The 23,327-nt window shown below is 38.8% G+C and overlaps 1 protein-coding gene across 12 annotated transcripts in view; it reads left to right on the top strand.

Moving 5' to 3' along the window:
• RGS7 (regulator of G protein signaling 7) overlaps positions 1 to 23,327 on the top strand; it is a 290,868-nt gene that overhangs the window by 208,552 nt on the left and 58,989 nt on the right. For all 12 annotated transcript variants that reach the window (XM_087774359.1, XM_087774358.1, XM_087774352.1 and 9 more), the window contains 4 exons: positions 7,222 to 7,273; positions 20,151 to 20,215; positions 22,014 to 22,090; positions 22,233 to 22,314. In XM_087774359.1, the coding sequence (XP_087630485.1) occupies positions 7,222 to 7,273; positions 20,151 to 20,215; positions 22,014 to 22,090; positions 22,233 to 22,314 (276 nt within the window). The remainder of the gene's footprint in view (positions 1 to 7,221; positions 7,274 to 20,150; positions 20,216 to 22,013; positions 22,091 to 22,232; positions 22,315 to 23,327) is intronic.

Below are 23,327 nucleotides of genomic sequence, written 5' to 3' on the forward strand. Positions count from 1 at the left end.
GATTTCTGTGGTTAGGTTTACCTAATGATATTAGTCCAGAATGTGAGAGAACCAGTATGCATTTGTGTGTGCAAAACCAGTTTTCCGTCAATGGCATGAAGATTCTTGTAACAGCCTGTTTTGTTCTGAACGCTTAAATGGCTCTACGATCGCATGTGCAGTGCTAGGTAAGCCTTATTTCTCCAGCTGCTGACTTGTACTGGCTGCTTATTCAAATTACAGATACAATTAAACAAAGTGCCTTAAAAGCATACTGATAAAAACTGGCAGCATTATTTCTGCCTGGGCTGACAAACAGTACTTGACTTTCCCCAAACCGTTCTACCACCCACCTTCCTTCCGGCTATAAGTGGGATGTCATGGCAAAATGACAAATGTTCCCTGTTTAATACTTGTTCATGACAAACTGCTTCACATTTCCTTCTGAAGAAAAGTAAAATTCTTAAGTATGATAATTCTTTCAGGTTTTCTACATTTCACAAAAAAACCCCTTGATATTTCATAATCTTCGCTTTGAAAAATGGTAGTGTTGAGGTACAACATGTTATACCATGTCCGTAACTCTCCTGGGGAAAATCTTCACTTACATAGGGTTTCTAGAACATGAAACAAGACATATAGATTGTATAATGTTTGTGCTATAGGAATATGTGATATTGCAAGGGGTGTTATAATTCTTCTACAGTTTACTCAGCATATGTGAGTTGTAACAAATAGTTAAACCAAGCTTTGCTTGCATAGTCCAGGTACAGAGAAGGTCATTTATGTGGGCAGAGCCTCCTTGCATTACTGTGGGAGTTTTTTAATAGAGCAGATGAAAGCAGGCAGCTTTCTCCTTTGCATACACCTCCTATTCTCATTCCTGACCTTATTTCATAAGACCAGGGATCATCTTATCGGGCTCTTCTTACTTCCTAATCTTTCCTTGTTGAACAAGGCAAATCTTCCCCAGTCTTCATGGATTACCTCTGTAGCAAATTCTTCTAAGGGATTATTAAATATCTGGACTGTGAAATTGTGTGGAGACTTTTGAAACAGAAGTGGAAAGATGTAAACTCGGCACATTTGTGACGTGTTATGTGATTAAACTATTTGAGGTCTGTAACATCTAAGGGACAAAATAAACTGCAGACTCCATTTGTAGGAAAATCTGGTTTTTGGAGTCAAAGGTTCCAGGGATTTCTGTCCGAGACCTTGTGCAAGCTTGATGTTACTTGCCCTGATTGCAGAGGTTGGGACAATAAATCTCTGCACAGGTGGCACTGGGGCTGAGGAGGACTGCAGCCGGCGGCGGTGGGGGTGCACTCAGAGCATGTCCCTGCAGAACGGGGACAGGCAAGGGGTTGTCTGGTGCACTCAAGGGCCAGCCTGAATGGGGGGCCTTGATATACGTTTCCCCAAAATCTTAATGTATCATTCTAATAAATGAATTGTACTATCATGGGAGCCTTGTGATGAGGTTTCTCCCTGGGTCTTTTCTCAGCCAGAAGTGACTTACTTGAGATTTACTTTTATTGCTACAATTTGTCAAGGGATATTCCAGTTTATCCAGTGTGCATGACACATTGTGAGGTAGATTAAGACCAGAACTTTATGGCTGTTAATACCAAACAATTAGGCAAGAAAACGTGGAATACACCTTTGGGAACACATCAGTCATTTTAGCTACACACAAGTTTGCTGTTGATGGATTTTTTTCATACAATCACAGTATTGCAAAACTCCTTTAATCAGAAACTGATTTTTTTATCATGTTTCATTTTCAGTGTCTAGGGTTTTTTTAAAGATTTTTCTTGATTTTGTGGACTTTCTGTTTAAGTCTTAATCCTGTCCCTTACCACTATTTTTTGTGCATGGTTTTAGGAGAATTTTCCTTGTCTCTGCACCCACCAATGCCATTCCCTGCTTTGAAAATAAATAATAGTTATCTACTCTTTGAATACAACTTTATCAGCAGCTGTAGCTGCTTTTGAGCACATATCTTATGGTGATACCATAATTCTTTACTTGCTAGTAAGAAAGTAATGTAGGACTTTGCCTTGGTCAAAATACATAGCATCTACTGTTTATTTCTCCTCTAGTAGGGGCTTTACACTGTCAGTGACCCAATATGTTTTTGAAAAATCCCAATTTTAGTAACCTTTAGCTTTTAAGGATTCAGAAATGGATAGTATATTACAATTGTTCAATCTGGACACTAGATCTAGAAAGATTAGAATACAGGAAGTTTCAGCTCTTCCCCTTTTTTGAGAAAGGTAGATCTTCCACTTGCTGTAGTCTTCTGAGGCTTCTCTGCCTTATGAGATTTTTTTTTTTTTTAAATAACTGCCCATGTTTCAAAGGTTACTTGAATGAATATTTTTTTCATGTATAACTTGCCCTTCAGGTAACTTGCACCACTTTAAACATCATGCAGATAATCCAATGCTTTTGATAACTCTTGCCAGTTAGATACTACAGAGAGTTAGAGATAGAGGAGAAAGAGAAGTACCAGAGGAAAAAAAATCATCATAATATTTACATATGCATATAACTCACAGTGCTGGGGAACCAGGAATCATTTTTTAGTTAGGTGAGACTTTTTTGTTTTCTACAAATAAACACAGTTTACCCACATGAAAATACAGTAATTCCTTAAGTGTTCTGTGCTGAATTTCATCAGGCCTCTAGCCTGAACTGTCTGACCTCATATAAATATTTCTCTTCCTGTTTTTTTTTTTCCTGTACTTTGCCCTGTAGTCTTATCTTCATGTCAAAATTAATTTTGGGCATGTTCACAAAGCTGATTGCGGGCAGACTTCAACTTTGTTCCCACTGGGAGCCAGCTGGCTGGAGGCCAGCTCCAGCCACATTGCAGTGCTTGAGCTGGTGAGCTGTAGTTCTTGGCAGATCCCGTTAAATGCATTCGAGCACCGTGTGGGCAGGGTCACATCAGCAAGGAGAGCTCACGCCTGCACATCATTCCCTGGGCAGAAAGACCTTTATCTGACCACAGTTTCCCTCCTTCTGGAGACTCCAACAAGGAAGGCATTTAATAATCTTCTGTACTTCTCTGTACTAACTGTTATTTGAACCCTTTTCTCATATCGTAATGTTCACCTTTTGCTGTGGTTTCTTTTTGGCTTACCCCTATCTACAAGAAGGGCTCAAGGAACGATCCGGGTAATTATAGGCCCATCAGTCTTACTTCAGTCCCCGTGAAAGTCATGGAACGGATCCTCCTGGGGGCCGTCACGAGTCAAATGAAGCATGTGATTGGGAAAAGCCAACACAGCTTCACAAAAGGCAGATCGTGCCTGACAAATCTGGTGGCCTTCTATGATAAAGTGACCTGCTCGGTTGACATGGAGCGAGCAGTTGACATTGTCTACTTGGACTTCTCCAAGGCCTTTGATACAGTTCCCCACGGCCTCCTCCTGAAGAAACTGATGCGTTATGGCCTGGACAAGTGGTCTGTGCAGTGGGTGAGGAATTGGCTGACGGGCTGCACCCAAAGGGTGGTGGTAAATGGCTCTTTTTCAGACTGGCAACCCATCACAAGTGAGGTCCCCCAGGGTTCGATATTGGGCCCAACGCTATTCCGTATTTTCATAAGTGATCTGGATAATGGGATCAAGTGTAGCCTGATGAAGTTTGCTGATGACACCAAATTGAGTGGGGAAGTAGACACTCTGGAAGGGAGAGTCACCCTGCAGGAAGATCTGAATAGGCTGGAAGAGTGGGCTAACAAGAACCTTATGAAGTTTAGCAAAGACAAATGTAAGGCCTTGCAGCTGGGAAAACATAATTCAGGAGTGCAGCTCAGACTGGGACCCACCTGGCTAGCGAGCAGCTCCGTGGAAAGGGACCTGGGGGTCCTGGTGGACAGGAAGCTCAACATGAGTGAACAGTGTGCTGCTGCGGCCAAGGAGGCCAATAGGATGCTGGGTTGCATCAAAAAGGGCATCACCAGCAGAGATAAAGAAGTTATTATCCCTCTCTGCTCAGCGCTTGTCAGGCCACACCTGGAATACTGTGTACAGTTCTGGTTCCCGTTATACAAAAAAGAAGTGGACAGGCTGGAGGGGGTCCAGAGAAAGGCCACCAAGATGATCAAGGGCCTGGGAAGCCTGCCGTATGAGGATAGGCTGAGAGAGCTGCGCTTGTTCAGCCTTCAGAAAAGGAGGCTTAGAGGTGATCTCATCACCATGTACCAGTACTTAAAGGGGAGCTACAAAGAAGATGGAGACTCCCTTTTTACAAGGAGTCCCATGGTGAGGACAAGGGGTAACGTGTACAAGTTACTCCCAGGGAGATTCCGATTGGACACGAGAGGTAAATTTTTCACAATGAGAACAGTCAATCATTGGAATAATCTCCCCAGGGAAGTGGTTGACTCTGCTACGCTGAACACATTTAAGACTCAGCTGGACATGGTGATGGGCCATCTCGTCTAGATTGTGCTAGAAAGGTTGAACCAGATGATCCTCGAGGTCCCTTCCAACCTGGTGTTCTATGATTCTATGATTACCTTATAACACATTATTGAAACCTTTTATTATGACTTATCATGTGCTTTGCTAATTAAAACTCATGTTCTGTTTTAATTTTTTCTGCTTTTATCTCCAGAGGCATGGTGGTGCAGGGAGGCTTAGACTCATCCTTAGTAGCATACGCATTAATTTGTGCTTTTTCCATGATTTTTTTTTCATGTTTAGTTGATTGGAGATTGCCAGTTCGGTTACACTGGCGTGTCACTACACTTTCCCTCTAAAGGTCCTAGGACGTTTAGTACGGTCTCTTTCAATAACTGCCATCTCCCTTGAATCTCTTTGTCCCTCGATTTATTTTCCTGAGAGACCTTCTCTGCCTGTTCTCTGAACCTGCTGGCCCTCTTGCTGCTGTGCTCATCTTTGCAGAATATCAGTCTCATTCTGCAGTTGCTTTCACTCCAAGCACTACACACCTACAAAGTCTTGATCGGGTATTCTCTACTGGAACAAAATCTGCTTTATCTGTTCCCTCAAAAGTTTCATTCAGCTTTGGAAAGTAAAAAGTGTGCTCGGTGCATTTTCATATTTCTCAGCATTGGCCTGAACTGAGTTCCTCTGTTAGAAGCAGGTCCTGCCATCAGGACGCACCTTTTCATCCTTCAGAAAAGCCTTGGCCACCTCTGCTTCCTAGTGAGCTAAACTGACATTTCACAACATTGAAGATCCTGCCTCCTTTCCCATATTCTGTTTAGTGCCCACACTCCCTCCACAACCGATGTGCAAGTCCCAATAAAAGTTTAATGTGTTATTTTAACTAATTACTGAAAACAGTAATATCAGATTTATCCTTGATTGATATAATCTCTCTGACAGCCTCTTAGAACTATTTCTTGGAGTATTCTTGCTGGCCGGGAGTAGCTTTTCATTTATGTATGAAACAACGGAGTCCTCCCCTTACATCATAAACACATAGTTGTGAATATATAGTATTTCCTCATAGCCTGATGTGAAATGAATGCCAAAAGCAATTTTGGGATTTGCTCAAAACCTCATGGGAGTGGCTTAAAATAAGAAGACAGAATTTATTTTTTAAATCTCAGCTGGGGTTGGGAGTATGTGTAATTTGTCAAGAGAAATCCTAAGCATGTATGAGGAGTTTTAATATGAAATTTGCAGTAAGTATACCCACAATTGGGAGAATCTCTGTCTCTTTACGTCTGAAAGGGCTCTTCCCCTGCACCTTTCTCCAGCCATCCTCCACCATAACTGCTACTCCCCCCTACATAAAATCTGAGCCCCAGCCAGGTTCAGCTCAGGAGCTGCCTGAGCGGATATGGTTTCTATGTATTTAGTAACCCTCACTGCATCCTTCTTCCAGAAGCTCAGCTTGACCCTGTAAACAGAGGTTAAAGTTACTGTTAGCAGGAAAATTATATAGTTGTGCTTTTCTTCTTGGGCCTCTCCCAAGATACACTTAATGCCATAAGGAAGGACTGTTCTCCCTTCCTGGGTGAACTGTATATTTAAATGATGATGACTTTATGCTTTATATGATTGACATTGTCAAATTACTTTTATAGCTTCTTCCTTCTCCAGGATTTGCTGAGTGCTGCCATTCATTGTTTAAGGGTTCCTCTTCTTTCCATTTGTGTTTATACTGGTCACTTGGATTTCAGTGGCACTGAGAAGGAATAGTTGATAGGAGAATGACTTATTGCTGCTCCATTACAGAGCACAAAACAGCTTACAAGAAACACATCTCAGCCTTTGAAGTTAGCTTGTGATAGTTTCGTTTCTACCATTTAACTCGTTGCTGTTGCTTGATAAATAGCAAGTCCTAATCGCTCCTATTAAAATTGATGGGTCGTTGTTTCAACAGAGATTTTTCACAATATATATTTAACCTGACAGTAGGTGTGAATGTGTCACCCTTCAGCCCTGTTGGTTTCCATATTAAATGTATGAGTGTATGTGTATATATATACAAATGTGTTATGTACAAAATACTATAATCCTTGACATTTTAACAAAAAGTTACCATTTTAAAAATTAAGTTACTTGTATGAAAATGGCTATATGGTCTTATATTCTTCATTTGGTAGAAGTGAATTATTTTAACAATTTGTTCAGCACAGTTTTAATAAGCATAGTATTGAACTAGTTATTGATACTTTAATTGGCTTTCCATTAAAAAAATAACATTTTAAATCACAATTGGTAAACGATTAGAAAAAAAAATAGACTTGAACAAATGAAAAGAACTTTGATAACTTTGTGAAAACAGGTTGTGTTTAGTGGCATTTTTAAACAAATAACTCCTAGGAAAGAGTACTGAATATTAATATACACTAATGAAAACTCTCCAAAACCAAGAATTGAATGTACCCTAAAATGTCTTCTGTCTTTTCACCCTTTAAAACTGATTCTTCAGGACATGTGAGAGGTATGTTGCTAGGGAAGATGAAAAAGACAGCCTCACTACCTAACCTGGTGGGTTTTGTTCCCTTAATTTTAAGAATAAAAAGAACACTTTGTTCTTCTTTTTCAATGCCATTCTGACACTAGTGCAATAAACAAGCATACAAAAGTAATTTTCTGTTTTGATGCCTATTTCAAAATTGTCAAGTTAACAATATAATAGATCTACTAAAAATGCAAATTGACTCTGAAAACTCTGAAATCAGTCCAAGAACTGTATAATACTTGCATTGTCTAACTTGTGTTCCCTACTTTTTTGTTTTGTCTACAGACACCTTATTTTTGGCCGTCAAATTGTTGGGAGCCGGAAAACACAGACTATGGTCAGTGTAGAAATATTTCTTATTTCTCTTGGGAATTATGTATTATATGAATGAACACATCATTGCAGTCTGTCTTGTTTAATCATCCCACTGTTAAAAACATAATTATATGTCATGTAATTCCTGTGCAAGAATTGCTGATATTGAAATGAGTGTGTTGTTACCTTTTTCAAAGTTTGTTAAAAGTTTATTAAAGTCAGATTTGGAGATGACCTGAGGAAAAAAAAAAAAGCCTCAAAACTCATCAAAACCTACCTTGCCATATACATCTGTTTGCTCCAGGGAGTGTAATTATTTACAGTGACAAAGTCTCAGTGAAGTAGAGGACACTTTATTGATGGTTGTGCAATAGGTATTCTCAGATTCAGACCCAAAGATGTGCCTGGTTAAGATCTCTTATTTCTGATATACACATTGTGGAAAATTATTTATTATGGAAACTAATATTGTTCTAATATGAACTGTATTAGAAAATACCTTGTTTATTTGCCTGTTCCTTGGGTTTTTATTCATAAATTACACATTGTATTTACTGATGTGTGCTTAGACAGGAAAATCTGAAGATAATAGGTAATAAAGTATTACAAAAAAACTCATAAAAAATTATAACCAAAATTAAGTGCCTCTGTACACCAAATAGTGACCTAATTTTTAAAGAATATGGATTATCTTTGTGCAGTCTCCTGTTCCTTCTAATCCAGACTGCAAGTACGCAGCTCATCTGAAGACCAGGTCACTTATTTAGGTAACTAAGCATGTACATGAGAGCTTACCTTTCCAAAAACTCAAACTTTGAAAGTCTCTATTTACAGCTTTTTGGAAATTTAGATACATGGTCACTTGTAGTATGGATTCAGTCTCAGGCCTTGGGAGCTGAAGACCTCAGGGATGGATGGTTCCAATAGACGCTTCCTTCCTTTCTGCGGCGGACACAGTTTAATTTCAAATAAATTGCTACATAAAACGATTTCAGGCTGAGACTCTCAGCAGAGCTCAGTGCCTTCAAGGTAGAGTTTGAAAGTGGTGACAGTTTCCTCATCCTATAGAAGGAGAAAAATGTTCATCTTTCTTTAAAATACTGAGATTTGAAGATGTCCAGCAAATAGTTATTGAAAGCTACAAAAAAGAGTAACTCATACCACACCTGAGTGATTAGCCACTCCATATGAGGAAATTAGTTGCTGAAGGAGAAATGCTTGATTTACCACTTATTGCAATGCTTTTTCCTTTCCTTGAAAGTGTTATTTGCTTTTCTCAGAGGGGCACTTCAGTATAGTCTCCTAATACGTTAAAGATCAGAAAGTAATTTAGTATGGTTTTAACAGACATTGAGTTGTTCAGTTATAATGTGTTTTACATTACATGGGGGATTTTAATAAATAAATATATGCTTAACAGGTCTGAACTTGAGATCAGGCTGAGAAAGTTTCTATTAATATCCTTTAATCTAAATTAGGAGACACTAACTTTCTAGTCACAGCTGATCACTGGATTGGGCAATGAATTGCATACCTTAGTGAGTAAATAGAAATCTTTTGTAATCTGTCCAGGTTTTGCATGCCAGAAATACAGAATTAAACTTGGGATCACTTTCTTCATCATGTAGGGAGGTGCCTTTGTTGAACAGTAAACGTACTCATTTGTGAGCTTTTGAGATTTAAATATAGGACCAGTAAAACATGTTCCAGTTGGTGAATTTAAGCTCTTCTGTTGCAGAGGGGTGAAGGAAGGGAAGGCCCCAACCCTGCTAACTCGTTGCTCCTTCTGAGTCATGAGCCAAATGTGCAAGCCTGTAAGAAACCCACCGGCAGCTCCTCCATGCAACAGTGTCAGAGCATTGCACTAGGTCTACCTAAGGTGGCTGTGTGTCGCCAGAATTGTCTAATGTAGAGCATTTGCAGGAAAATAAATTTTTAAGACAACTTTTCAATGGTATTCTTATTAGGTTATCATCTTCCCAGTCCCAGAACTTAGCATTTGCCTTGTGGCCTGAAGATTTTTTTCCGATACTTTTCTATGAATATAAAGAAAGGGCAGATAAGACGAGAACTGAATACAGCTGCCTGCAAAAGGATCACATAACTGTTGTAAGCAGTGGTCATTAGAGGAATAAAGAAAAATGGGACAGATAATATTCAAGAATCCAAAATAAATCTAAAGTAGGATTGAAACAATTTGAGGATATTAAAGGATAAATTCCACCTCAAATACACTCCAAAGAGGTTCTGCAGATTTTCACAGTAATTCTGTTACTTCCTAGAAAATATAAATAGAATTTATGTTATTACAGATATGCAAATGCACTTCATACTTGTCATGTAGCATGGTGCTGTGCAGTGCTTCCATTTTCATGGACTTGTCCTGAACAAGCTTGAAACAGCACCTCCTAAAACTAATGACTGTGGCAGGCATTAGGAGTCTCTCAAGGCCAGCAAGAAGTAGGCTTTCTCTGTAATCTTCCTTTATCAAAATAATTAACAAAGCAAACAATTTCCTTTGGCATTGACCTTATTTTACAAGTCTTTGAAAACAGACTACAATTTTATTTTAATTCAAAAAGTACTCCCAACCATTTACCATTACTCACCCATAGCTGGGCTACTGTCCAGAATGTAGCATACTGTCAGGCAAATAATTAATCTTAAACTAGAAATTAAATGAGACGGAGATATTGCATGTGTTAGTTTATTACCAGAGCTAACTCAGAAACAAATAATCCTTACATCTTTGTATAATATGTTAATATCTTCTCTAAAATATAATTTCTTGTTCCACATGAGTGTGTGATATCAAATATTTTCATTGAAAAAGATTTATCTGAAGAAAATGTGAAGAAAAAAAGACATGAAAACAGAATCTTCCAAATTGACCCGTTCTCATAATAAAACTATAGTGCAGTGCTATGTCTTGGTGGCAAAAAGAGGGCTTGGATTAATTTATTGTATGTCAAAGTGAAATCATGTAGCCTTTGGTTTTGATTGTAACTATCAAAATATTGACCATCTGATCATTCTGAGGTTACTAAGAAACTGTTAATTTTCACAAAGTGCTGAAAATCTCCCTGCCTTTTCCTTAAAAATCATGCTATAAGAGATCTCAAAAAAGATTCCTCAAATTGCAAATAATTTTTAAACAAGCAGGTTCTTAGGTTCCATCTGTTGAAGATACCCATTTAATGCTGTATGTCTTGGAGTCCACCCATGCGGGACATGTTGTTCTGTGTAGAATCCCATTGGTTTCAGTGAGATTTTATTAATGAAAAGAAGTATGCTGCATAATAATAATAATTTTAAGGCCATTGTAGTTCAAATCACTTTGCATTTCCTGTGAGTTAAGTCATGTTCTTGAATTATGATTTGGTTTTGTGACAAATAGAATTGGATCTCAGTTCAGAAAAGTGGCTCTGAAAATGAAAGCATCTAATGGCGGAACACATGACCTACCTGTAATCATCTTCTCTTTTCTTACAGATGTAATTTGTAACTGACAGAATTTTTTTCTGGCAGATTAAAAACAATTCATGTCATTAAGAATTAATTAAATATGGAGACTTGTTAAGCCCATTGCATCTCAGAAAGGGGAAATATAATGCCACATATGAAATTGTTACTCCATATGCATTTGGCCTCAGTTGTCATGGGACCCATCAGGTTCTCTTGGAGGTTTAGTGACTCACAGCTGTTGCAAATTTGAGGAATTCATTTCCTTACTGTTCTATTTTTTGAATGAGATAAATAAGAAATATGAAAGGTTAGGGAAAAATTCCATTCACAACAAAACAGCAATTATTTTTGTGTTTGAAAAGCTCAAGCCTAAGCCTAAGCAAACAAATGAACATAGTTGTGACAACGTAAGAAGCTTATAAGAATTTCAGATGTGTAAGATACGAAGAAGAATTAGTAACTTTTACTCATTTTCTCTAGTGCACTTTTGTTGATGGTTAGACTCAAAAGTGTCTGTGACACACAGACCTTTTCTTACAGTTAACTGCATATTAAAAAAAGAAGTATGTTCAAAGGAGAGACACAATAAAATTTGAAAGTGCCACAGTCACTTATAGTGTTGAGGTTTGGACTAATACTAGAAGACGATAGTCAACTGCATCTATATAGTTGCAAGAGGATGCTGTTTCAGCCTTGTAATTTTATGTGTGTGCATTTCTCCCAAATGAGTTAAAAATGGAGGAGGATTGCAGAATCTTGGTAGGTTATGGAGAACACGGTAAATAACTGATAATGCAACATGAGTTTAAGAGCACATGACCATGTGATCTGTAAATGATGCTAAATGAGACTGTTTTTCTATATATTCGAGACTATTCTTCTATATATTAAAAGCAAATTCTTAAATTCTGCTGCTGTGAAGAAGGACAAGTTTTGAAAATTTACATATTTTCAATAGCCTTCCAGGTAAAGTCATGTGCAATGCCTGTAAAGGCAATCTTCTAGGAAATTAGAGCACTTACAGGAAGAAAAAAAAAAAAGTGTTAATTACTCCCTTTAAAAGTGTAAGCTCCCTGTCTGGATAAGTGCTGCCTGTAAACTTCTGCAGCAGTTCTACAGATATTCATGACTCTGTTATCCCATCTGAGATACAGTAAAATAAGGAAGCCATCTACGTTTGCTGTGTGCAAGTTGTTGTCTCATAGCTGTTGTTCCCCAGCATTTTTATGAAAGAAAAAGTCTGTCCTTTTTAATTTTTTTTTGATAATCAGCTAACAAGTCAGTCCGTACAAAGCTTCCTTCCTAATGATACCTTCTTATCGCTTAAGAGTAAGCTGACAGAGACCTCTCTGTGTTCAGTCTCTGACGCTCCGTTCTGAACAGGGGCCACTGCACCTGGCTCATCTGCCTCTCTGCCAAACTTGCAGTCATGCTAAAGAGCACATAGTGCACAAAAAGTAATTGCAATCATATATAATGTTTTTCACATATTGAAAATTTTTATATTATTTTCTCTCTAGAGTTTGTTGCCCCCTTATTTTATGTGCCTAGCTTCAAATCCCTGTATGAAAATTTGATCATTTCAGGAATTTTCTCTGTCATTCATCTTGCTGCACCCTTTTCCATGGAGTAACTGGCTAGAAAGAGAACTGTGCAGAGGATGTGTTATATGCTTTCTTTGCCCAAATGCTCAGGCAGGATTCCCTTGGCAACAGCTTATTAGTAAGCAATTTGTGTTTGAGAAATAATAAGACCTATTGCTTACCTGAACTCTGCTGGAAAACTGCATGTGCTCAGCATCTCTGGAAATCAATCCATAAGTATGAGTCAGTAGCTTGGGGCAAAACTGCCAGCAGAGTAGCATTTTCTTCGATATAAATTGTCAGATATGAATAAAAACTTATTTGTTAAAATTTATGCCATGAGAATGAGGAGAAATTTACCAATATAGTGTAAATAGTTTCTGGAGAGCTCTGCATTTCTATAATCTTGAATCTTGATGACCAGTTCCCATTTTTTCAACAGCTAGTGTCAACCAGAGTATGTCAGCAATGACTCCTACAAGCAATCCTCTTAGGTCCTTAACAGAGATCCCTCCTTTAAGGACCTGTCTCAAAGTACCTCAAAATTTGCTGGATTCCTAGGTGTAGTAAGAAACAGACTTTTTCCACCAGACTCAAGTAATAGACTAAATTGTTGCTAAGACTGGGTTGTGGCTCCTTAAGTGAGTGACTTTGCTTTGAGAAACTACATATACAGAATGTATTGACTAAGATCTTGGTGGCAGGACTAAGTGAGGAGTACAGTCTATCAAGGAGAATCATCCTTCAGGAAAATGTGGCTGGGGCCAGTGCTTGGTATGCATAAAATTTAATCTAGGCAGAACCGAATCAAGTGAGCTTTAGCAAAGAGACTTGAATTAGCAGAAAGATGGAAGAGGTGACTTACAAGATTTTTTTCCACCCTGAGTTCGTATCCCATTATATTTCTCTGCAGAGCTACATAATTCACTCATTAGGAGCTATGTCTGTCATATAAATGATGAAAAGAAAGTCTCACTTCAACAAGCATGTCCTGAATTTTGTTCTGATCCTTGCTAATTCTGACATTGACAAACCACTGCAGCAAGGGCTCTGTAAGCAGGAGGCATTTCCTGAAAATGCTTTCCAGTCAGCTCACCACTTCAGAGTTTTGTACTTACCTGGATTTTTCTTTCCATGAATGTCTAACTTATTTCCATAATATGTGGAACATGGAAAATGTGTTTGGCCAATGCATTTGTATGCATGTGTATGAAAAGGTAACTGACCCAAGTACATGTTTTCTGCAACATTATTTAAAAAAAATTACTTTAAACCCATTGATAATCTGCATCTAGTTCCCCTATAAATAGAGATAAAATTTCTTATCAGAATAAGTTCTGAGATTTATAAACATAACTCATAATTTTCAGAATTGCTTTCAAATTGCCATGTTCAGTAAATGAAATAGGTTTGTCTGTTTCATTATCAACATGGAAATTAGAGCTTTCAGACCATGAAGGGAGCAGTGACAACAAATGCTTTTTTCTGTAGTCATGCACTCTCTTGCCACTAATAGCCCTTTGCCAGGTAGGCACTGAGTAATTGCCCTCTTTGTCAAGTAATGGCCACCGTCTGATGCCATCCCTGTAGCTGATTTTTGCAGTTTAGAAGAAAATACTCCATCTTCTGACATGCCCTAAGTGGTTTCTGTGAAAAGTCAGTGTATTTGAATTTGTTGCACCTCCTCTTAGAAGCTTTTTAGCCAGTGCATTTGAGTCCCCCTTAAGTCTGAGAACCTTAAGAGGAGGTAGAGACCTTTGGTTTTGGTGCTGTTGTGGTTTAACCCCAGCTGGCAACTAAGCACCACACAGCTGCTCACTCACTCCCCATGCAGCAGGATGGGGGAGAGAATCAGAAGAGTAGAAGTGAGAAGTGGGTTGAGATAAAGACACTTTAATAGGTAAAGCAAAAGCCACACACGCAAGAAAAGCAAAACAAGGAATTCATTCACTACTTCCCATGGGCAGGCAGGTGTTTAGCCATCTCCAGGGAAGCAGGGCTCCATCATGTGTAATTACTTGGGAAGACAAATGCCATCACTCCAACCGTCCCCCCTTCCTCCTTCTTCCCCCAGCTTCACATGCTGAGCATGATGTCATACGGTATGGAATAGCCCTTTGGTCAGCTGGGGTCAGCTGTCTCAGCTGTGTCCCCTCCCAATGTCTTGTGCACCCCCAGCCTCCTTGCTGGTGGGGTGGTGTGAGAGGCAGAAGAGGCCTTGACTCTGTGTAAGCACTGCTCAGCAATAACGAAAACATCCCTGTGTTATCAACACTGTTTTCAGCACAAATCCAAAACACAGCCCCATACCAGCTACTGTGAAGAAAATTAACTCTGTCCCAGCCAAAACCAGCACAGGTGCCAATGCAGGGTGTTAAATTCTTGAATGAAAATTGAAAGTGTTATGATAACATCAAGAAGTATGAAATAATTCAATGGCTGTAATTTTTAATTAGATTTGACAACAGGGTATTCTTTATCTGATGCCTTAGTTTATGTAGCTTGGGTGACCTCTCTTCCCTACCTCTTTTTGTCACCCTGCAGGACTTTCCCAGGCCAACATCATCTGGGGCCTTCTGTGTGTTGAAGATGAATTTGCCTTTTTCTAATTCTTGACCTCTCTGGTAGTTTGAATTTGGTTTCTTTCTTGCCCTTGGTTTATGTAAGAAAGTCCTCTGCCCATCTAAATCTATAATCAAATTGCATTCCTTAAATGTTTCAGAAATAGTGTGATCAAAGAGTAAAAAAGTAGAGAAAGGGAAGAGTGTTTCAGAAGTTATGTTTTTGACCATTTGGCAATTTAGTGCACAGAAGCTATCATGGTCTTCCTTCTAACTTAATGTTATCAGCATTTACTAAAGAATGTAGTTCTTTTATAGATACATGAGGCTGATTGGTGACCCATCTGTCTGCCTAAAAGTTGTCATCTTTTTTTTAAGACTAAGTGAAACTCAATAGCTGTTGCAAAGAGCAAAAATTATTTTTTTAATTGAGCTATTATAATTTATTGAGCTAATATAATTGTTTTTGATTGATGTTTAAATACAATAGTTGATTTCATTTTCTCCATCCTGCAGTCATGTTCTGTGCTGATTGTCCCATAATTCTCCATCTGATGCAGGCTCTCACTTATGGAGGGGGAACTTCTGGCTGCCCACAGGGCACTTTGAAACCCTTAGACCTTGCAGTACTTTCTGTTTTCTTTGCTCTTTAAATACTGACTAGGCATGTACACACTGACTCTGAAACCAGAATTTTGACTCACAGAGAGAATAAATTTAATCTGGCCTCAGTGGAGATAATGAGTGTTCACCGAAAGTTACGCCCACCATCTGGGGCTGAATCAAGCTGTAACACCACTGGCACTGGGACAATTATGTAAGGAGTTTAAGTTTGTGTACATGGTGGTGGATGTGTAGGTGGCATTATCCGTGGTCTTCAGAGGCCCAGTTGTACTGCCATTGAATTTAGCTGAGGCTTTTTCTCTGCTGTGGTGAGAGGGAAGATTTAGCCCCTGTTTAGCTAAATTCCCCAGATTAACTTTTGGGTGAAAGCTCTGGGGTTTTTCTGTAAGCATGTGTAATATAATGTGTGCTCGGTCCAGTTTCTTGATTCTAGAATGAAACCTGTCATTATCACTGTGATCTTATTTAAAGAAAAAGACCTATAGAGGTTTCCTACGAGCTTTCAAGTACAAGTGAACAGTCAAGAATAGGAAACAAAAGTAGCTAACCATGAAAATGGGTTATTTTGGGTGTAACAGTTTAAAAACTTGCAAGAAGGAAAATCTAGACACCTTCTTCATGCAACTCCTCGCTAGAATACTTTGCAATCTCACTTTAAGCTCTCACATTGCCCATGTTTTCTGAATGCCCAAACAGAATTTTGAAGAGCGAGTAGTCTGTATTTACTGCACAGCTACCAAAGAGTGTTTTAGTACTGGTTTGTGGTTCAAATGCCCGTTCATAAACATCACTGACCATCTTTCATTATGAAATATTGCATATTAATATTGCCTTTAAAATTATTGGCAAATCTGTTTTCTCATGATAATCAGTCACTTCTAAAGCACAAGCTATAACATCTAATATATAATTCACTTTAGTGGAGGCAATTATGTTGATTGCAAAATCCATCAGAATACACTGGCTCTAAAAATAAGAGTGTATGTGGCAGTCCATATTTAGCAAATTGAGGTTATTAATCAGACCCTGTTCCTTGCATATCATTCATCCATATGTTGAGCGTTTTTCAGCACCCTTGTCAGGGAGCGGCAAGAGCGGGCAGCTCTGCAAGGCAAGGTGAGCAAGAACTGAGGGTGGCAACAGTGCAGGCAGGAGCAGTGGCCTCAGCGACAAAGTCTCAAGGTCAAGCCAGGCAGCCAGGGCAGCGCTGGTAAGTTACAGGGCTGGTTAGAGGCGTATCTACAACGTAGCTGAAGCCAGGGCCAGGGGAAGTAGCTGGGCTTAAGCACAGCTCCTGGGCGCAGGGGGCCTCAGTGGAGGCCCTGGATGGGCTGCTCAGGGCAATTACAGCTCCTTGGTGTACTGCAGGCCCTGACCAGGACCTTTGTGGGGTAGATAAATAGAGAAATATATAGAGAAATAGAGGAGCTTTTAGATGGAGACGCTTCCTGCAGATTGTACTTCTGCATGAAGCTGTAAAAACACTGACAACTCATACAAACCATGGGATTAGAAAAGCAGACACTGTCATTCTCTGAAATGCTGAGGGCTCATGACTCTGCTTTGAGAGAGGAAGTGACTGACATCCTCCCCAGATGCTCAGGGTCAGGCTACTGGACACATATAGTTACTTCACACATGCCTTGGTGCAGAAAAGGAGCTGTACCTGCAAAAGATGGGAGTATCCATATTTCAGATCTCATTGCTCTAATAAAGTCAGAAGAACAAACCCTCATTTCTCTGTGTCTTCAAATGTTCTGGCTGAAAATGAGAGTAATTTTCACATTCTTCTTGCTTTCCAATATGCTAGTGAATTTTGTTACGTGCAAGCCAAAGAATATGATAACGAGAGTGTGAATTGGTGAACTCAAATTCCTGAGCTGCTGCCAGCTTCTCATGTGACTACAAGTAGCTCTCAAACAGATCCTCAAACACACACTTCTCTGATAAGGATGTAATTGTTAGTGCGTAGCAATGGCAGTAAATTGAGTCAAAGAGTAGGAATGTCCCTCAGGTCTATTTTCTTCTACACTAGTGGATATGTCATCTTTCCCAAATAACTAAATCTTCCTTGGGCATATTCTGCCTTGTCCGCACTGGCACATAGAAACATTTCTGACATAAAGAATCCAAGCCACAAATGTTATAACCTTCAGGCTTCTGAAGGGGAGGGGATCTGGATATTCCAGAGAAAAAATGTCTGAGGGATGAACATGATTTTTTGAGTCTTGGCTAAGATATGCTCATAATGAAAAACAGGTGTTCTTATATGGACTGTTTGCTATGGAGTTGCAGCAAAAAGGGTCATTAAAAGAACCCTGCAGGGAAAATACTGCAGTACAGTCGCACAGCGAAGACAAGAGTTTTCTTAGACACAGTATTAGATTAATAGTGTGGCAAGCTAATTCCTCTCTCCTGCTCCTGGTGACTTGATGGTTGTTTTGCCAGTGTTGAGAACTCTGGGATCTGAAGATGCTGACAGAAAGATGGACAGTCAACCACCTCTGCAGCAACAAGTTTTGTTGGAGGTAGCAGGAGATGCTAATCCCAAAATATACCCACAATGGGACTCAAGGAAGTGCTAAGATGACTAAAGGTGCCCATACAGGGACCATGAGAATGTGGTTTACAAGGGCTTAATCAAGAGCAGAGAACAGGGATTTTGTTTTGTTTCTGTTCAGATGGTATCAGACGGGTTGGACTAGACAAAATTTGACCCCTGGAATTCTCAGAACTGTCTACACATTTCTATTAAATATGTATTTTATTACTAATATTTTCAAGGGGTTTCAGGATTTTTCTTCTTGTTCAATGAAATAACCGATTTTGAAGGAAAAGCGAGGAAAATGCTTCACTGTAAAAGGAGCTAAATGACAAAGACCATCTCTCTCCCCAGTATTTTCTTACCACTGTACTGATTGTGGATGCAACGTAGGTACAAAGGTTCATCCAGAATTCATCCCCTCATCTTTTTGTGACATTTCAGCATGCATGCCAATGCATTAGTATAAGTGTATACTAATATTAAAATGCATGGAAACTGAGGCTATAGAAACTGTTTGTCTGCTATACTTGGTGTGTGATGTGGATTTGTATCTGTATTTGTAGAGTTTGTAGACACAGAAATTGCTTTGGAACCAGAGGGGATATGGGAGTTCAGGGGATATGGGTGAGCAGGGAATAGAGGAAGAGACCATGGCTTCTTATGGAAGTGGAAAATGAAAAAGTATGAAAGAAAATAGACCAGATAACACACACAAAATGAGAGGGGTAAAAAGACAAAAACTCCATTAAAATATAACTTCATTTTACATCAAGTAACACCTGTAACTGCAGCTGGAGTTATTAGAAGTGCTTGTCATCAGTTCCACTGACATAGCATCCACTGGAGTGGGTTTGCATACATTTGCAGGTGACTTGTCAGAAATAAATGTTTCCATGGAGTTGTAAAATATAATTGGTTTGACTACCTTAAAAATCAAAGCTATATATAAGATGAGCACTTCCTTCTTTCTAGTGATTGCAGGAGTTAGGTTCCTATGTGAAGTTATTCCTCTCTGCTCCTGTAGTGGAGAAGCTGGCAGTCAGGAAGCAGGAACATTCCTAACCACAAACAGTAAATATGGGCTGTTTTTGCTGATTGTAGAGACCACAGATAAGTTAAGGTTTTCTTACCTACACTGATCAAAAGGTTCCTCCATCTCACACATGAGAAGGTGCTCTGAAGTAATGAAGTGGGTAAATATTGCACAATAAGGAATTGTGCTGTACTTGTCTTACTTGTGGGGGAAGCTGCACAATATTCAGAGTTGATGTGAAGTATTTGTTGCTAAATAAAGTCTATTGGAAATGTACTTCATTCAATGTTAATGGAGTGCATAAAAAATTCCGGAGCAAGCAACGTGATGCAAACCACTGTGCTGTTTATGTAGTGTTAAGTTTCATTTTCATCCCTGCGTCCTTTCAGTATTTAGCTTTCAGTATTCCATGTTATTAGTTAAGATTCTGCTCTGTCTGAATGAGGTGGAGGCAGAACAGCTCTAATGAAGGATTTTGGATCTAGAAAATAAATGAAAGAATATTTTTTTCTCATTATATCTAATACGTGATACACTTTCTTCGTTTTTTGGTCTCGTTATTTTCTGTTTTAAATATTGGTTATAGCAGACTAATCTGTATTAGACTTGAATATTATCTGGAATTAATTTTTAGCTAAAATCTTCCTAGGTTGAAATTTTGTGGTTTCTAAAGATAAAGTAAACAAAACCATGTATACACGTTCTTGAAAACCTATTTGACTAATATAGCAGCAGCTCCTGATAAAACTCTTACACATTATGAGTTATACACACACAATTTTTGCCATTTTTTCTTTAATGTGCTAGTTCCCTGGCTATTAAACAACCTCACCCAAGTATCTCATGCATTTTTTATACAATGTCTGTTGCATAAAGCAGGTTTTATAATTATTTAATGAATGTGTATCTGACCCATCATTTTAGTTACAATACTGGTAGCATTGATCGTGTATTTAAAGCTTTTTAGAATAGAGGGAGAAATCAAAACAAAAAATACTAGCAGTAGAATAGAGATGAAGCCTCTAGATTTCTGGTCTGCTGTGTTTGTGAGATAGTAGCAAATTCTGTGTTATTTTATTCTGTTCCAGCCGTTTACCTCTGCAAGCGGACGATGCAAAACAAAGCAAGGCTAGAGCTAGCAGACTATGAAGCTGTAAGTACCTGGGGAAAAGTAAATTTCTCTGCTGGGCCTAATGAGCATGTGAAATAATGTAAGCATGAGAACTGTAGGCATTATGTGTGAAAATTTATTAGTTATCCACTTTTGCCAGCATGTGGGTCTGACAGTGCTCAGTAGTCATAAATGCCATTTGAGAGACTGTAGTGAAGACTAGATGGGCAAAAGTTGAGATTCTGATCCATCTCTAATCTTACTCTGCTCAGATCACCATGGCAGGATCAGAAATAACTGTTCACAAATCCTAGATACACCACAAGTGTTTGAAAGAAATTGTACTCTACACTGTATAAGGTTTGAATAAAGGATCTCTGGCAACATTTTCAAAAGCACTTGGTAGCTGTAGAAATATAAATCTCATTCTTTAAAGTGATTCTGGTGATTGAGCCCTTGTCCAGTCAGTTAGGTGAGAGGCAAAGAGAGTCAGACTAGAGGCACTTCCCACTCCCTGAAAGTTGTGCTGTGCCCCAGGCAAGGTAAGATAATTGGGGCCAGGAAGAGCCAGACAAAGAGGGTGTTTGATTAGCTGATGAGGATGACACTCAGGAGAGAGATGTCTTGAATTCCATCCCTATCCCCCCAAAAGTTGATAAATTTTTCATGAAAATGTCAACGTAAAATTCATGAACAGCCCTGGCTCTGCACTGAAAGCTGTCCAGCTGTGCTCCTGTGACATGAGAGCAGGATAGTCAGCCAGGCCTCTCAACATGCCAAAAACTCCAGCCACAGCACCTTGCTGACACACTTTATTGCTTCTTCTGGCACAAGCTTGCTATTCAGTGTACTGCACTGTGGGATATGCATAATTTTATACTTACATGCCTTAGAAAATTCACCTCCAGTATACAATCCACGAGAGCCTTTACTGGTATTGACAAAATCTCTAGAAAGTCTCCTCTTCACTCTCTGAAGTCTTTATTTTCAGTAAGTATGTCATAGAGATACATTTGCAATGCATAGAAATACAGTTAAAGCAACACTTTTTGTTTTGTTCTTTTATAAGAACCTCAGCCTTCTCCATGTTAACAGACTGCATACTGCTGCCATTTAAGCTGGGGAGAGACTGGAAAAGCTCTGTTACAGACAGTGAAACTGTTCCAGCATCAATGGAGGAAACAGTTTTGCTAAGATTTTGCAAACCTTCTTCCTGTTATTATGAGTAGGCTGTAGGATACATGTATTTCCTGTACAGTAGTGAAGAACTATAGTCTACATTTTTTTAAAATGAGGACAGCTGTAGAGTCTTGGAAGATTCCTATACTACCAAAATATTGATAGCTTCTTATTATTATATTTTAAATAAATTGATAGGCATCCCACATTGTTCAATGCAAACCATTTGTACACATGACTGATGGGAATTGTCATGTGGATCATCCAGTATGGAAAGTACTGCTGTTATCTTTCAGTATTAGGTACTTTCAAAACGACTGTTTCTCTGTATTATTACAAAATTATTCAGCCAGCACCCAGTATATAAAAATACTTCAGATATCCCATGTTCTGCTGAAGGTTGTATCCACCCTTGTCATCAGAGTTTCAAAGCTAAAATAGTCAGGACATTCAAAAGTAGATAGATCTAGTATTCCATCCCATTTAGTGTCAAGCAAAGATTGTATATTGGATAAGTAAGGTACATTTACACTGGCACAGATATCATGACTTGTATTACATCTTGTGGGGGCAAGAGGAGGAGGAGGGAAAGATAAGCTAAAAGCTGTTAAACAGTAAATAACTTACAACCTAACCCACTAAAATTGTGATGTATTTTCAGGAGAGTTTGGCCAGGCTACAGCGAGCATTTGCTCGGAAATGGGAGTTTATTTTTATGCAAGCTGAAGCACAAGCAAAGTAAGTTCCTTTGAAGACGGGGAGTTTTGGTGTTGCATGCTTTTTGAAGGGAGAAGGGGTGGGAAAAGTGATTGGACACTTCTTATGTTTAAAATTACTGTCATTAACATGGTTTCTTTTAAATATCCTATAACATTGACAGAGTTGACAAGAAAAGAGACAAAATAGAGAGGAAGATTCTTGACAGCCAGGAGCGAGCATTCTGGGACGTGCACCGGCCGGTGGTGAGTGCCAATGGGGCCACCCTGCCTGTGAGCAGGGCCAGTGATAAATATCAGCCTCTGTGGAGCATTGGGGTAGCCTGGGAAAAAGTAAAAGGGCTGTAGGGCTGGGGATTGGGGCCCGCCTCCCTTTTTTGCAGGATCTGTGGTTTATATCATTATACTATTGAAGACTGCAGATGTGTGTACACTCAGTTTGGGGTTTTTGGTTAATAGATTTGTTATGTTTGATTTCTTGAATCAGAAGATACCCGTCTTTGACTATTACTATCTCAAAGGTTTCCTGAGGTATGAGTCACACAACCAAAATTATCAGCATAGGTAAAAATACCTTTAAATAAATCTGACTTTTTTTTTTAATCTGCTTTTTTCTTGCTAAGCCTTTCAACTTCACTCTGGTCATATTTCCAAGCTATTTTTAATGTACATAAAGGTTAGGTATTGTTGGCTTTGAGCTGTGGAAGTCATACACTGTCTAAACAAGATTTTTTGTTCTTTGAATTCCTTGTCAAAGTCCTTCTGAAACAAAATAAAAAAAAAAGGTCTTAAGTAATAAACTACCTTTGAGAGCTCAAACTTTGAGAAAGAATGTCAAATGTCACAAGACTTCCAATTAAACTGTGAGAACTCAATAATCACACTTTTTTGCTTTACTACAAAATTATATCTATTTCCCTTACCTGGAGTTAAGCCTTCATCTTCTGTGTACAGAGTTTGGTATCATTACCAATGGAACCAAATATGGACTATATCTTCCACTGTGACACTGGGAAAAGATACTTAACTAAAACTAATTGTTCTGGGGAAGTAAAGTTAGGTGATGATACCTGTAGAAGAGGTGAATACAGTGAGAAAGTTTTGAATAAAAAACAATAAATTTGGACATGGTCAGCTTGCATTTGTGACTGTGGAATTGAAAAAGCAGTAGAAGAAATGGATTTTTTGGTACGATTTAGAACGTCAGGTAGAGAAAATCATTTGAAATGAAAGATTCAAACCACAGGCATTACATCGAA

Source organism: Nipponia nippon, unplaced genomic scaffold, assembly GCF_047370975.1.
Source record: "Nipponia nippon isolate SJK-2023a ecotype South Korea unplaced genomic scaffold, ASM4737097v1 scaffold_4, whole genome shotgun sequence".
NCBI classification, from domain to species: Eukaryota; Metazoa; Chordata; class Aves; order Pelecaniformes; family Threskiornithidae; genus Nipponia; species Nipponia nippon.